Source organism: Saccostrea cucullata, unplaced genomic scaffold (genome assembly GCF_032062105.1).
Source record: "Saccostrea cucullata isolate Sc308-1 unplaced genomic scaffold, CSIRO_AGI_Scuc_v1 ctg2430, whole genome shotgun sequence".
Classification (NCBI taxonomy): domain Eukaryota; kingdom Metazoa; phylum Mollusca; class Bivalvia; order Ostreida; family Ostreidae; genus Saccostrea; species Saccostrea cuccullata.
The window spans coordinates 65,531-78,498 of NW_026938294.1; the positions used below are offsets into that span (position 1 = coordinate 65,531).

The 12,968-nt window shown below is 36.1% G+C and overlaps 1 protein-coding gene and 1 long non-coding RNA gene across 3 annotated transcripts; one reads left to right on the forward strand and one right to left on the reverse strand.

Moving 5' to 3' along the window:
• Nucleotides 1–631: 631 nt before the first annotated feature.
• On the reverse strand, nucleotides 632–2,568 carry LOC134249926 (uncharacterized). Its single transcript, XR_009988397.1, has 2 exons — nucleotides 2,420–2,568; nucleotides 632–1,157 (listed from the first exon to the last, which is right to left on the reverse strand). It is a non-coding gene; the product is annotated as an uncharacterized LOC134249926 (long non-coding RNA).
• Nucleotides 2,569–2,672: 104 nt separating this feature from the next.
• On the forward strand, nucleotides 2,673–12,113 carry LOC134249924 (angio-associated migratory cell protein-like). 2 transcript variants are annotated; one of them, XM_062732280.1, is made up of 12 exons: nucleotides 2,674–2,851; nucleotides 4,031–4,150; nucleotides 4,873–4,992; nucleotides 5,273–5,412; nucleotides 5,849–5,993; nucleotides 9,612–9,695; nucleotides 9,925–10,016; nucleotides 10,352–10,375; nucleotides 10,791–10,867; nucleotides 10,970–11,063; nucleotides 11,433–11,587; nucleotides 11,997–12,113. In XM_062732280.1, the coding sequence occupies exons 1-12, from the start codon at nucleotides 2,764–2,766 to the stop codon at nucleotides 12,070–12,072; spliced, it is 1,215 nt and encodes a 404-aa protein (XP_062588264.1). In that variant the 5' UTR covers nucleotides 2,674–2,763; the 3' UTR covers nucleotides 12,073–12,113. The 2 variants fall into 2 exon arrangements, with proteins under 2 accessions (XP_062588263.1, XP_062588264.1); XM_062732279.1 differs by lacking the exon at nucleotides 10,352–10,375 and having other exon boundaries at nucleotides 2,673–2,851; nucleotides 9,925–10,040.
• Nucleotides 12,114–12,968: the final 855 nt, after the last annotated feature.

Here is a 12,968-nt window from a genome sequence, read left to right on the forward strand (position 1 = left end):
TCACATTCCTTCCTCCTTGAAGGCCCCCAAAGACACAAAGGTCCTCCCTGGTTGGTCTTTCAAATGCCACATCCAAGGTATGGTCATGGCACTAAAATAACAGGGAGAAAAATGTGATGGACCCTAAAGGGATTCAAACCTGGTCTCCATTTATCACTAGACAGGTGGTCTACTGACTGAGTTGCTTGGGATGAATATTATCTACTGCCCAAACCGTTGCATAATTATTTTGCTAGTATGGGACAGGGTCACAGGGGCGGCAATCGTTTATTGGTACATGTACTTAAGAGTTTTGCATTAGAAAGAGTATATTTGGGGTCTATTCTATTTTGCTATGAGAGCAGAGGATCTTTAGTTTCAAGACTCATAACTTTGAACTAAACCAAAGTCTAGACTCTTGAAGATAAAAATAAAAATGCCAGTGTTTTATTTTATGATACAGTTCAATGGCTTAGCTAGATTCCTGGAGAAAAGATTATAAAACAGATTCCATAATTTTCCATCCTGTATGGTAGTTGCTTTCCATGAAAAAGAATCATAATGCAGGAAGCTACAATGTAGTGAGTAATCCCCCTCTCCATCTTCTGCCAAATATTAGGTTAAAAAAGCCAGCCAAATAAAAATAAAAATGTTTAATATCGATGAACAATTTATTTTACCTGCAAATACAAAATAAAACATAAATCAAATCTGTTTTCACAGCAAATAAATATCTATAATTTGAAATGTTCTTAATGCCAGTATACAAAGATGTCATGTACAACAGTAGACAGTTGTTTTCCAGGCATCAAAACATCACAAATATTGTTCCCTGGAATATATAACTTTTTCCTTGTACATTCTGTTGTTTTGCTGGACCTGCCATCAACAAAGAAATGCACTTACTCAGATACTTTAAAAGTCCTTCACTCCCACTTAGTTATCCTCAAACATTAAATACTTTTTCAAAGTCAGCCTATACATTGTGGGTTTATCAGCTTGATGATTGACTTTCCTTTAATTTTTCTGCTCTTTCCATCTCCTCGAATGCTTCTTCTTGTTTCCTCCTTAACTCTGTGATTATTTTCTTTCTCTCTTCATTGTGTTTTCTCTTCTGTACCACAAGCCATTCTTTTACAACAAAGAATATGGGAAAAGAAATCAATCCAACTAATAACCTGTAAAAAAAAATATACCTTCAAAAATAAAAGAACACCTAGAAGTCAACATACCATAATGCAGCTGGTAGTGCTTATCTCATTTTGAGTTGCATTGAAATTTCATATCAATACCTCACTGTCCAACTGAACCAATAACCAAGATTACCATTAAAAAGAGGCCTGAGGGCCACAATTCTTAACTGAGTTACCGGTACTTCATTATCATTTAGTTATTTTAATTATCAGATTTCTTCCAAATACATAAATTTAAAAGATTTAACTAAGAGAAAAGCAAGCCCTAAAATATCTAATAAAATATGCAAGGGGTCCAACGGCAATGTGTTGACTCGGGGCCCCGGGCATTGCGAGGATGGAGCTTACCACATCCAATTTTCACCATTTCTCCCACTGGGCGGGGGCGTAGCCCTTTGTTAGAATAAACTTTAATTCTTTTTACCCATGGATACTCTGTGGGAAGTTTAATTGAAATTTCAATTGGCCTAGTGTCTCCAGGGATGAAGATTATAGCGGGCGTCGCGAAACGATGCTCGTCACTGCAAGCTCTTACAGCACCACTTGGGCGAAGAGAAAATTCGGACTTTGCACATTCATTCAATAGAATTTTTTTCCTCAGTAACTTTAGACCCACAGTGCATCGCTTCTTAAAGCAACGTTCTCACAAGAATAACAACAAACATTAAAGAGATAATAAGTTTACCTTGATTTAATAAATAAATAGCTGACAAATAGTCAATAAAACAGTTCCTCATTAAAATCAGCCTTGTTCATCAGGTTTTGGATTTGCAATGCGGCATACATATGACGTCAGAGTCTAAACGCACCAAATGTCACATGCGGTTTAACGAGCCCAATCTAAATTAAAACTGTATAAGTATCTGCGCTCGTCCTAACATCACAGGAGTCGGCTGCCGACTTCTTCGTGAGCAAAGTTCATGGCTAGGTTTTTACTGATTTTGACTTTAGTTTTAGTTTTTTTATAAAACTGCCGACTCCTGTGCTAACGGTCGCACCGTCAACATATTGCATTGTAGTGAGAAAATATAACAAATGAAACGACAGACAATGACAAATTTCGAACAGATAGCTCATTTGACCTTCGACTCAGGTGAGCAAAAAACCGTTTGGCCTATCAAAAAGCAAAACGAAATATAGATAGATGATTGCATCATTTACCTAAAGAATTTAGACCTCTTGTTCGAATTTCCTCTGTCCCTTACGTAAGTAGCTTAAGCATAGCTCTTTTCAAGCTTTGTACTTACATTGAACCCATTACTTTTTTGGTTTTGAAAATTGAGTGCATGTCTCCTCCACGATTGCTTTTTCTGTTCATGACAAATCACTTATTGCGTGTTTTCTTCCTGTGAAAATGAGCGAAAGAAAATCGGACACAACTTTGTTGACCCTATCGCTGTAAATTCAGCGCTTGAAACACACGCTCGTTTTGGCTGCTTTAAAGCGTTTTCTTGACGCAGATGGAATTTGGGACAAAATTTATCTCCGATCTTAAAGAGTAGTGTCTTAGTCACTTAACTGTTTTAAGCTACTGTTTTATAAAGTACTTTACTAAGCTCTATTTTGGTTTGATTTGATAATATTGCACGCGATGGATCCTGAGCAAGAAGAAGTAGAAGTGATTGAAATTGATGAGAATGAACCTGTTCCAGATGAAGATGATGACGACGAAGGAGGGGGTTTGTTCACAATGTTTTGATTCTGAAATCAACCTGTGTTCGATCCGAAAGATATTTGTATATATAAAATATATTGTTTGACAGATCAGCTGTCAAACAAAATTGAAATTTTTCCAGTTTACCAAAAAGGTTTTCATAGAGAAAACAGAGATAATCAGACAGTGCAGCAAAATTAACTAATCAGTACCGGTATGTGAACTTCTGGACGTACACTATTCTCTTTAAAGAAGTGGACAGGCTTTGGCGTAGCGAAAGCCTGCCCACTTCTCTAAAGAGAATAGGTGTACCCTAGATAGAATGTTCTATGTTAAAATGATATGGTAAAGGCTTGTCATGAGACACAGTTAGATTATTCTAACTAGACAAACCCAATTAACATGCTAACTTTGATAAATTCTACATCTTTCTAGTTAGAATAATAAGCTAACTTTGTCTCAGGACAAACCGTCACAACAGTTAGAATACTTCCAATACACTTGCAATGTAGCAAATCGAAGCGGATTTCCTCCAATGATTCAAAGATCACAAAAGGGTTTGTGCTGAGAATAGCTATCAAATTAATCATAAGAAAAAAAATCTGTGCTTTTTTCTCGCTTTAAATTTACAGGCCATGTTTATATTCAGAACTCTGGATTGTTGGTAGTAAATGCACAGACTTTGTCAAATAACAGTTACCAGTACACAGAATGAATTCAATTGTTAAACCGGGTCCGTAGGAAAATATAACACTTTAACGATAGAATGCTCTATCTAATACCTCGTAAGCCCAGAGGCCAAAGGGCAAGTCAGTAGGTTACAGTCACAAAATATTTACCTTCATGAAAAAAATAAACAGACACGTAATGTATCTCAAACCTGTATTATACATGTTTTAGGATAATTTTAAGACATGTCTGATAATCATATTCTGGCTAAATATTTCTATTTTTGATATTTTTTTTTTTTAATTTAAATACATGGAATGAAATTGTTATAGAGAATAAGTATGTTTGGCAATGCTCAGTTATCTAGCAGGTGTTACCATGAAGTGCATTAAGCATTTTTGACAGATTTAATGCATGCACTAAAACGAAGTCATAAACTGCTACAACGTATCTAGGTGTTTCAGAGTCAGACATTATTCCTAGTAGTTTCGGGATTGATTTATGAACAAAACTTGATTTACTTTTTTAAATCCAGATTTGTCAGCTGATATAAATGAGATGGACTTGGAGAATGAAATCCAGTATGACTCGGATGAGATTGATGATGAAGCAACCTACAGAGATGATGCTACCTTTGTTTATAAGAAGCATGCAGGTAACTTTTTGCTGTATTATTTTTTTTCCAATTTAATTTTTTACATTTCTTTTGTGAATTCATGTCTTTGTCTATGTCTCTGAAGAATAAATAAATTGATATCATGCTAAAGAAGGTAAGCAGTGTAATGTGCTATGTATTTAACTATGACTAAGAACTACTGTATACAGGGTTATTTTCTCCTTGTGAAATTTTTATCCTTTTGCAGTTGCGAACAATTTTGCCCCGTTTCATATTCGCCCAGTCATAGTTCTGTTTAAGAAATTATGCTGTGTAATTTTTGAATTCGCCCCGTTTTAAATTTGCCCAATCAAGAAGAGGGCAAAGGGGCAAAAATTTCCCTGCATACAGTATTCTGTTTCAAAATTTTAATTTTGAGCATTTTGAGGTACATGTATTGTGCTTACATCTGCATATCTATTTACCATATGTATTTTATTAATTTTCACTCATTATCTGTTCTAAAGATGAAAGGTTGCCATTTTGTGGGAGGAGGGGGTATTTGAGCCCTTACCCTCTTTCCCTATGATTCTAATGGCCATCACTTGTGAATTTATGACATTTTCTGATCTTTCATCTATTGCATAACATACATACACAATGATGTGAAACTTTGCATTATTTTGCATTTTTATTCCAATTCTGAAACCCCTGTATCCTTGATGATAAGTAATGTATATAATTTCAAGATCTTGGAATTATTCCATTGATTTCTTTTCTAGATTCTGTGTTTACTGCACGGATTGACAGTAAGACAAGTGACTTGGTGATCACGGGGGGTCAGGATGACACGGCTTATGTCTGGTCAGCTTCCTCAGGAGAAACTAAATTCCAGTGTGATGGTGAGATATAAAACACTATAGATAGAGGTACATGTGTAGAAAATTGGTTTTAAGTTTGTGGAAGACCGAAGAATCTGAATCTGGGTACACCGGTTTGTCAAAACAGAATTGGTTCTCCTGACCTTTAAGAGAACCATTTTAAAGTATCAACTCTTATGTGTATCTTGGTGCATAGTCTTTCAGATATATCTCACATTGTATTTATTTTTATCCATCAACTTCAAATCTGTGCTGGATTCAGTCAAATTTGGATATTGTAACATATTTACATCCTTTAAAGGCCACAAAGATTCAGTGACGTGTGTTGGATTCAGCCATGATGGTGTGTACGCAGCATCAGCAGATTTAAGTGGACTAGTCAAAGTGTGGAAAGTGGACACTGGAAAAGAAGTCTGGTCATTTGAGTGCTCAGATATTGAGGCAAGGAAACTATTTTTCATTGCCAATAGTCAATAGTTGATAAATGGTTTTACCGATCAGTTTTGATCATGTCGATTATCAAGTCCAGGACCCATAACAAGCTTTTTTCACAAAAAGACAATAAGATCATAAAAATCAGAATCTTATAAATGTAAATAGAGATATTACTGGGTCTAAATTACTAAGCAGAAGCCGGAGGGGCTTATTTTTGCAAAATGAATGTAACAAAAGCTAAACAATATCTATTTTATTTTAAGCAACAACAAAACTTACAGTATTTTTAAGCAACAACAAAATTTTTATCCAACATTTAAGCTACAACTACTAAATTTTAATCAAACACTTGAATATTAAGATTGTATGCCATTGCATTATCCAGCATAAGTGAGCAATATTTTACCAGCAAAACTTCAGTAATAATTGCTCATTATTTCAGTGGATGCAGTGGCACCAGATTGCCCACGTCCTCATTGTGGGTACACAGGATGGAGACACTTGGATGTGGAAGATTCCCAGTGGTGACTGTAAAACATTTCAGGGACACGGATCTTCGTCAGGAAGTGGATGTCTTCTGCCAGATGGTTAGTAAGGAATAGTTGTGTAACATTTTTCGACTATTTTAGTAAGTTTTTATTTTTTTGATTCAAGAATTGGGCAAGCTAATAGAAATTAACTAATTCAGGTCTGGTTGAGTCTTTTAGATGTAGTAATTTTCAAATTTTATGCAGAACTCCAAAAACTAATTTATAGATGCTGAAATAACTTGAGAAATAACTGTCTTATTTTTTTATTTCATGAAGAGATCAATCGATTAGCTTGCGTGATAATTTGCATAAATGCCGAAGGCGTTTATGCATAAAGTTATCACGCAAGCTAATCGTCATGAAATTGAAAAATAAGACAGTTATTCCTTATATTTACATGCTTTGATTCTGCCAATTCAGGTGCTCCAAGCCCAGCCTTCTGTCTAGCTATTTATCCTGCCCTGCACGTGATTTTTAGCTCTACTGGTCAGAGACCAGAAGAGCTTATGCTATAGTAAGGTGTTCGTCTGTCTGTAAACATTTTTTTAAAATGCTACTCCTCCAACAGTTTTGGTCTAATTTCAATATAACTTGGCACACAAGTAGACTACACTAAGATACATAATTCTGTGTATCGGTTTTTGATTTCGATGAACGGTGTTGCCGTGGTTACTAAAAATAGAAATTTCAGTGAAATTCTTTCAAAATGCTACTCCTCCTACAGTTTTAGTCTGATTTCAGTATAACTTGGCACATAAGTAGAATACACTAAGATACATAATTCTGTATATCGGTTTTTGATTTTGATGAACGGTGTTGCCGTGGTTACTAAAAATAGAAATTTCTGTGAAATTCTTTCAAAATGCTACTCCTCCTAAAGTTTTGGTCTGATTTCAGTACAACTTGGCACACAAGTAGACTACACTAAGATACATAATTCTGTGTATCGGTTTTTGATTTCAATGAACGGTGTTGCCGTGGTTACTAAAAATAGAAATATCAGTGAAATTCTTTCAAAATGCTACTCCTCCTACAGTTTTGGTCTGATTTCAGTATAACTTGGCACACAAGTAGAATACACTAAGATACATAATTCTGTGTATCGGTTTTTGATTTCGATGAACGGTGTTGCCGTGGTTACTAAAAATAGAAATTTCAGTGAAATTCTCTCAAAATGCTACTCCTCCTACAGTTTTGGTCTGATTTCAGTATAACTTGGCACACAAGTAGACTACACTAAGATACATAATTCTGTGTATCGGTTTTTGATTTCGATGAACGGTGTTGCCGTGGTTACTAAAAATAGAAATTTCTGTGAAATTCTTTCAAAATGCTACTCCTCCTACAGTTTTGGTCTGATTTCAGTATAACTTGGCACACAAGTAGAATACACTAAGGTACATAATTCTGTATATCGGTTTTTGATTTCGATGAACGGTGTTGCTGTGGTTACTAAAAATAGAAATTTCAGTGAAATTCTTTCAAAATGCTACTCCTACTACAGTTTTGGTCTGATTTCAGTATAACTTGGCACACAAGTAGAATACACTAAGATACATAATTCTGTGTATCGGTTTTTGATTTCGATGAACGGTGTTGCCGTGGTTACTAAAAATAGAAATTTCTGTGAAATTCTTTCAAAATGCTACTCCTCCTACAGTTTTGGTCTGATTTCAGTATAACTTGGCACACAAGTAGACTACACTAAGATACATAATTCTGTATATCGGTTTTTGATTTCGATGAACGGTGTTGCCGTGGTTACTAAAAATAGAAATTTCTGTGAAATTCTTTCAAAATGCTACTCCTCCTACAGTTTTGGTCTGATTTCAGTATAACTTGGCACACAAGTAGAATGCACTAAGATACATAATTCTGTTTATCGGTTTTTGATTTCGATGAACGGTGTTGCCGTGGTTACTAAAAATAGAAATTTCTGTGAAATTCTTTCAAAATGCTACTCCTCCTACAGTTTTGGTCTGATTTCAGTATAACTTGGCACACAAGTAGAATACACTAAGATACATAATTCTGTTTATCGGTTTTTGATTTCGATGAACGGTGTTGCCGTGGTTACTAAAAATAGAAATTTCTGTGAAATTCTTTCAAAATGCTACTCCTCCTACAGTTTTGGTCTGATTTCAATATAACTTGGCACACAAGTAGAATACACTAAGATACATAAGTCTGTGTATCGGTTTTTGATTTCGATGAACGGTGTTGCCGTGGCTACTAAAAATAGAAATTTCAGTGAAATTCTTTCAAAATGCTACTCCTCCTACAGTTTTGGTCTAATTTCAATATAACTTGGCACACAAGTAGAATACACTAAGATACATAATTCTGTGTATCGGTTTTTGATTTCGATGAACGGTGTTGCCGTGGTTACTAAAAATAGAAATTTCAGTGAAATTCTTTCAAAATGCTACTCCTCCTACAGTTTTGGTCTGATTTCAGTATAACTTGGCACACAAGTAGACTACACTAAGAACATAAAGAGACTTTATCAACGATCATTATTCTATATATTGCTGTTGTAAAGTTTCAAATCCCAGCTGCTTAAACACCCAATTTTATGTTAACGCCCCCAAAATCTACCTGGTTCAAGATCAATAATTTACCGCCTGTCAATCATAAAAAAAACAATAGCTACTGATTTGATTGACAGGCCAGCTACCTGTGCTACTTGATAATTTGAGATTGTGTGTTTTGATAACAATTTACCTGGTCGCGCGTCAAACCCTTTCATGTACCGCGTCAATAGTCGCTTAGTACACACACAGGTAAAAAAAAATCCAATCGCTGTTATACTGAATAATAATTATGTTTCAAAAAATAATTGAGAGTAGATAATTAAACTTCGACTTTAGGATTTTTTCCCCAATATTTCACTGCTGTTTTATACTCCCAAGCGATATGGCGTCCAAGATAACTCTTGAGGTTTCAGAAGAACAAGTAGCGGCTATTCGAGCCCTTTTCTCTTTCAATGAATGGGACTGGGAACCTGAGAGAGAAGAAGAAGTTCCAGTAGCAGCTCAGACCACCGAATCCGAGAAAAAAATTCCTAATTTCCTGATGGCTAACGTCCTCACAATTAATAACTAAAATTGATTTCAAATGAAAATTATCAAACATGTATGGTTGTGTGAAAAAAAAAATTATTGCGATATTTACAGTAGACGTCCCCCCTTTTTAATTACTTGTAATTGATTTATAACAAGATTGAAGTCTATTATAAAACTATTGAATGTAAAATTGAAAATTATTTTATTTCACTGAAAATTTTCCCACACCTGTACGTAATGTTAATTGTCAATTCTAACGACCATGGACTGACTTCCTGTGTATTTCATAGTGTACACAGATTACGGGCCTCTAGAGCTTAGGGCACTCCAGGTAAATAACATTAGTACTGATCTGACCACTCCCCCTTCTCAGGTAACCGTACGGTAAAAAAATTGGGTCTTTAAGTACTCTTCTCTTCCTTTGCTATAAGTTCAAACCAGTAGAGCTTCAGTCTCGACAGAGACTTCTGGTTTTTAACCGTGCCTATTGATGAACCAATACATTGATGGGGATATAAAGTACATTTACTATTTGTAATTTTATCTCCGACAAAGACATTGGAAATGTAAATGTTCTTGTATATATTGGTATTTACCCATTTTCTTTTAGGAAAGAGAATGTGTGTCGGATATGAAGATGGAACAGTTAAAGTCTGGGACATGAAAACAGCAACATGTTTACATCACTTGAATGGTTCGTATAGAGGAGGGGGGGGGGGATTTTCAAAAACTTGATATTATTTACCTAAATGTGAACCAGTCACTGACTTAATATAGAATTTTAATCTTTTTAAATGTGAAACAAACTATCACTTACCTATAGAATTTTTAATGTTGGAATGCTACTTTACTTTGTATTAATGCATTTTTCCTACTTCAGGCAAAGACATTATATTTACGGTATGTACTTTTGTATACTTCAGGCAAAGACATTCACACCTCATCTGTGGTCTGTGTAGACTGTCACCAAGATAACAACTTGATACTGACAGGATCCACGGATGCCACAGCAAAGGTCATCCATAGCACCACGGGCAAAGTAAGTGTAAAACTCAGGGTCATTCACCGCACCACAGGCCAGGTAAGTGTAAAATTCAGTGTCACTCACAGCACCACAGGCAAGGTAAGTGTAAAACTCAGGGTCAATCACAGCACCAAAGGCACAGTAAGTGTAAAATTCAGGGTCATCCACAGCACCACAGGCAAGGTAAGTGTAAAATTCAGGGTCATTCACAGCACCACAGGCAAGGTAAGTGAAAAATTCAGGGTCATCCACAGCACCACAGGCAAGGTAAATGTAAAACTCAGGTCATCCACAGCTCCACAGGCAAGGTAAGTGTAACACTCAAGGTCATCCACAGCACCACAGGCAAGGTTAGTGTAAAATTCATGGTTATCCACAGCACGAAAGACACAGTAAGTTTAAAACTCAGAGAACAATTAAATAGTATATGGATGTGCTGAATACAGTACATCTCTATAGCTAACTGTCATTGTCAAAATCTCATTGACTAGGTTTGTACCACAATGGAAATATGTGTTGATATTTTCAAGAACAAGAAGGACACAGTTTATGAAGTTAACATTTAGCCTCAGTATACAGAAAAATAGAAATCTGATGCCATTTAAAGGGCATGCCATTTATTCATCTAAACAGTGTTTAATCATTTTGTCAGGAAGAGAATGTTGACTCAGGTGAGTATTGTGGTCCATAGACTTATGGTGCATTGTGGTCCATAGACTTATGGTGCAAGTTTAAATAATTTTGTGTCCATATTTCATTGTATAGGTAGTGACCACATTTAATTGTGCGGAAGAAAATTCAGAGGAAGAAAATTCAGTGGAAAGTTGTGCATTCTCAGACTCGTAAGTTCAGATATATTATTGCATTTATATTCCAATTTTCCATGGTTTTGTTCCCCCTGTCCCCATAGTAATAATATGAAGACAAGATGGTTTCTTCTTTAGGCAGTCCTCCCTAGCAGCCACAGGCACTCTGACAGGGAAGCTGATTATCTGGGACGTTCCAACTCAGACAAATCGTAACACCTGTGAACACATTGTAAGTCCAACTCAGACAAATCGTAACACCTGTGAACACATTGTAAGTCCAACTCAGACAAATCGTAACACCTGTGAACACATTGTAAGTCCAACTCAGACAAATCGTAACACCTGTGAACACATTGTAATTACACTCAGACAAATCGTAACATCTGTGAACACATAGTAAATCACTCAGACAAATCTTTATATCTATGAACGCATTGTAAGTCCACACAGACAATTCATAATACCTACAGTGAACACATGGAATTCCACCTAGAAAAACTGTAATACATTTAACATATTGAAATCCACTAAGACAAATCATAATAGCTTTGAACACATTCATACCAAGACTAATTGTAACTTTATTTAATTACTACAGGGAGGTGTGGTGAAGGTTAAATGGGACACAGCCTCCCCCCTGGTTTACACCGCCTGTTTGGACGGGGTCATCAGACTGTGGGACGCTAGGAATGGGAAGTGCTCCTCAGAGTGGGTGGGGCATCAGGACGCACTGCTGGACTTTGATCTGTCAAAGTATGATACTGCTTTTGTTGTGTATATTTTCAAATTGTTGTGAAAAATAACCACAGTAAAACTCAGTTGTAACAAAGTCATTAGGAGCGGTGAAATTAATTCACTATATCCATAATCCGTTATATCCGTATAAGGAATTCGTAAAATTATATAGTTGGGGATCAAAGTAAACTTCGCTATATCCATGAATTTGCAATATCCGTGTTCATACTAAACAAGTTTTACTATACAGTTTAAAGTTTTAGATTTAATGCAGGTGCATTAGAACACTAATAAGGAGCTTCTCCAAATACCTGCTGCATAACTTTTTCTTTTGAAAATTTTTGGGGAAAGTTTTACTACATGTACTTGTAAAAAAGAAAAGTAAGTACAAGAATCTGAGGTTGATTTGTTAAAAATTCTATTTCAGTGATGGAAAAACTTTGGTATCAGTTTCAGAGGACAACACAGCAAGAGTTTTCTCACTGCACAAGCCAGATAGTTAAATGTAAAAATTTACTTTTATTAAAATTCATTTTTAAAAAGATGTCAATTTCTTGTGATTTTTGTCAGTCTGTGTAAGGTTCGATTCCTGTTGTCTTTTAAAGGTCATCTTTATACACAAAACAAAACAAGGTTTACGAGGTTCAGTTGGTTCAATATTTAACATATCAAATCCATACAAACACTTGAAACTCATAGAAAAAATATATACATTAATGTAAATCACAAAACTCAATACTTGTTTCGCGCTCTGGGGGCTACTCATACTTTCTGTACCTTTCCTTCCTACTCTTAACTGTTAAAGCCACTCCAGCCTGATCTACTAGACATAACTCTGCTTAGGGCTGATCCCTAAAGGCAAGCACAAATTACAACTCCGGGCTGATCCCAGGAGTGCACAATGCCTGGGGCTGATCCCAGCTGGCTTCAAACAAGACAAACCTCTGGGCTGATCCCAAGAGGACGCTCAACAAGAAACATTGCCTAGGGCTGATCCCTAGAGGCAAGCACAAATTGCCACTCCGGTCTGATCCCAGGAGTGATTATGCCTGGGGCTGATCCCAGCACGTAACAAAACCTGACGGACCTCTTGGATGATCCCGAGAGGATGTAAACAAGATACATAGCCTAGGACTGATCCCTAAAGGCTAGAAATAGAGCCCACACTACGGGCTGATCCCAGGAGTGCATCACACCTGGGGTTGATCCTAAAACCCTTTGCATGACTTTTGCATCCCCCATCCCTTAAGGTTTAGATAACCTCTATTGGATTCTTGCATCAAGGGTCTTGCATCAAGGGTCAAACTTCTCTGCAAACAGATGAGAAGGATATTCAATATCTCAATATCTTAGTGCACATATAACCCCTTACTGATGTCAAGATCAAAATTCTGCAGTT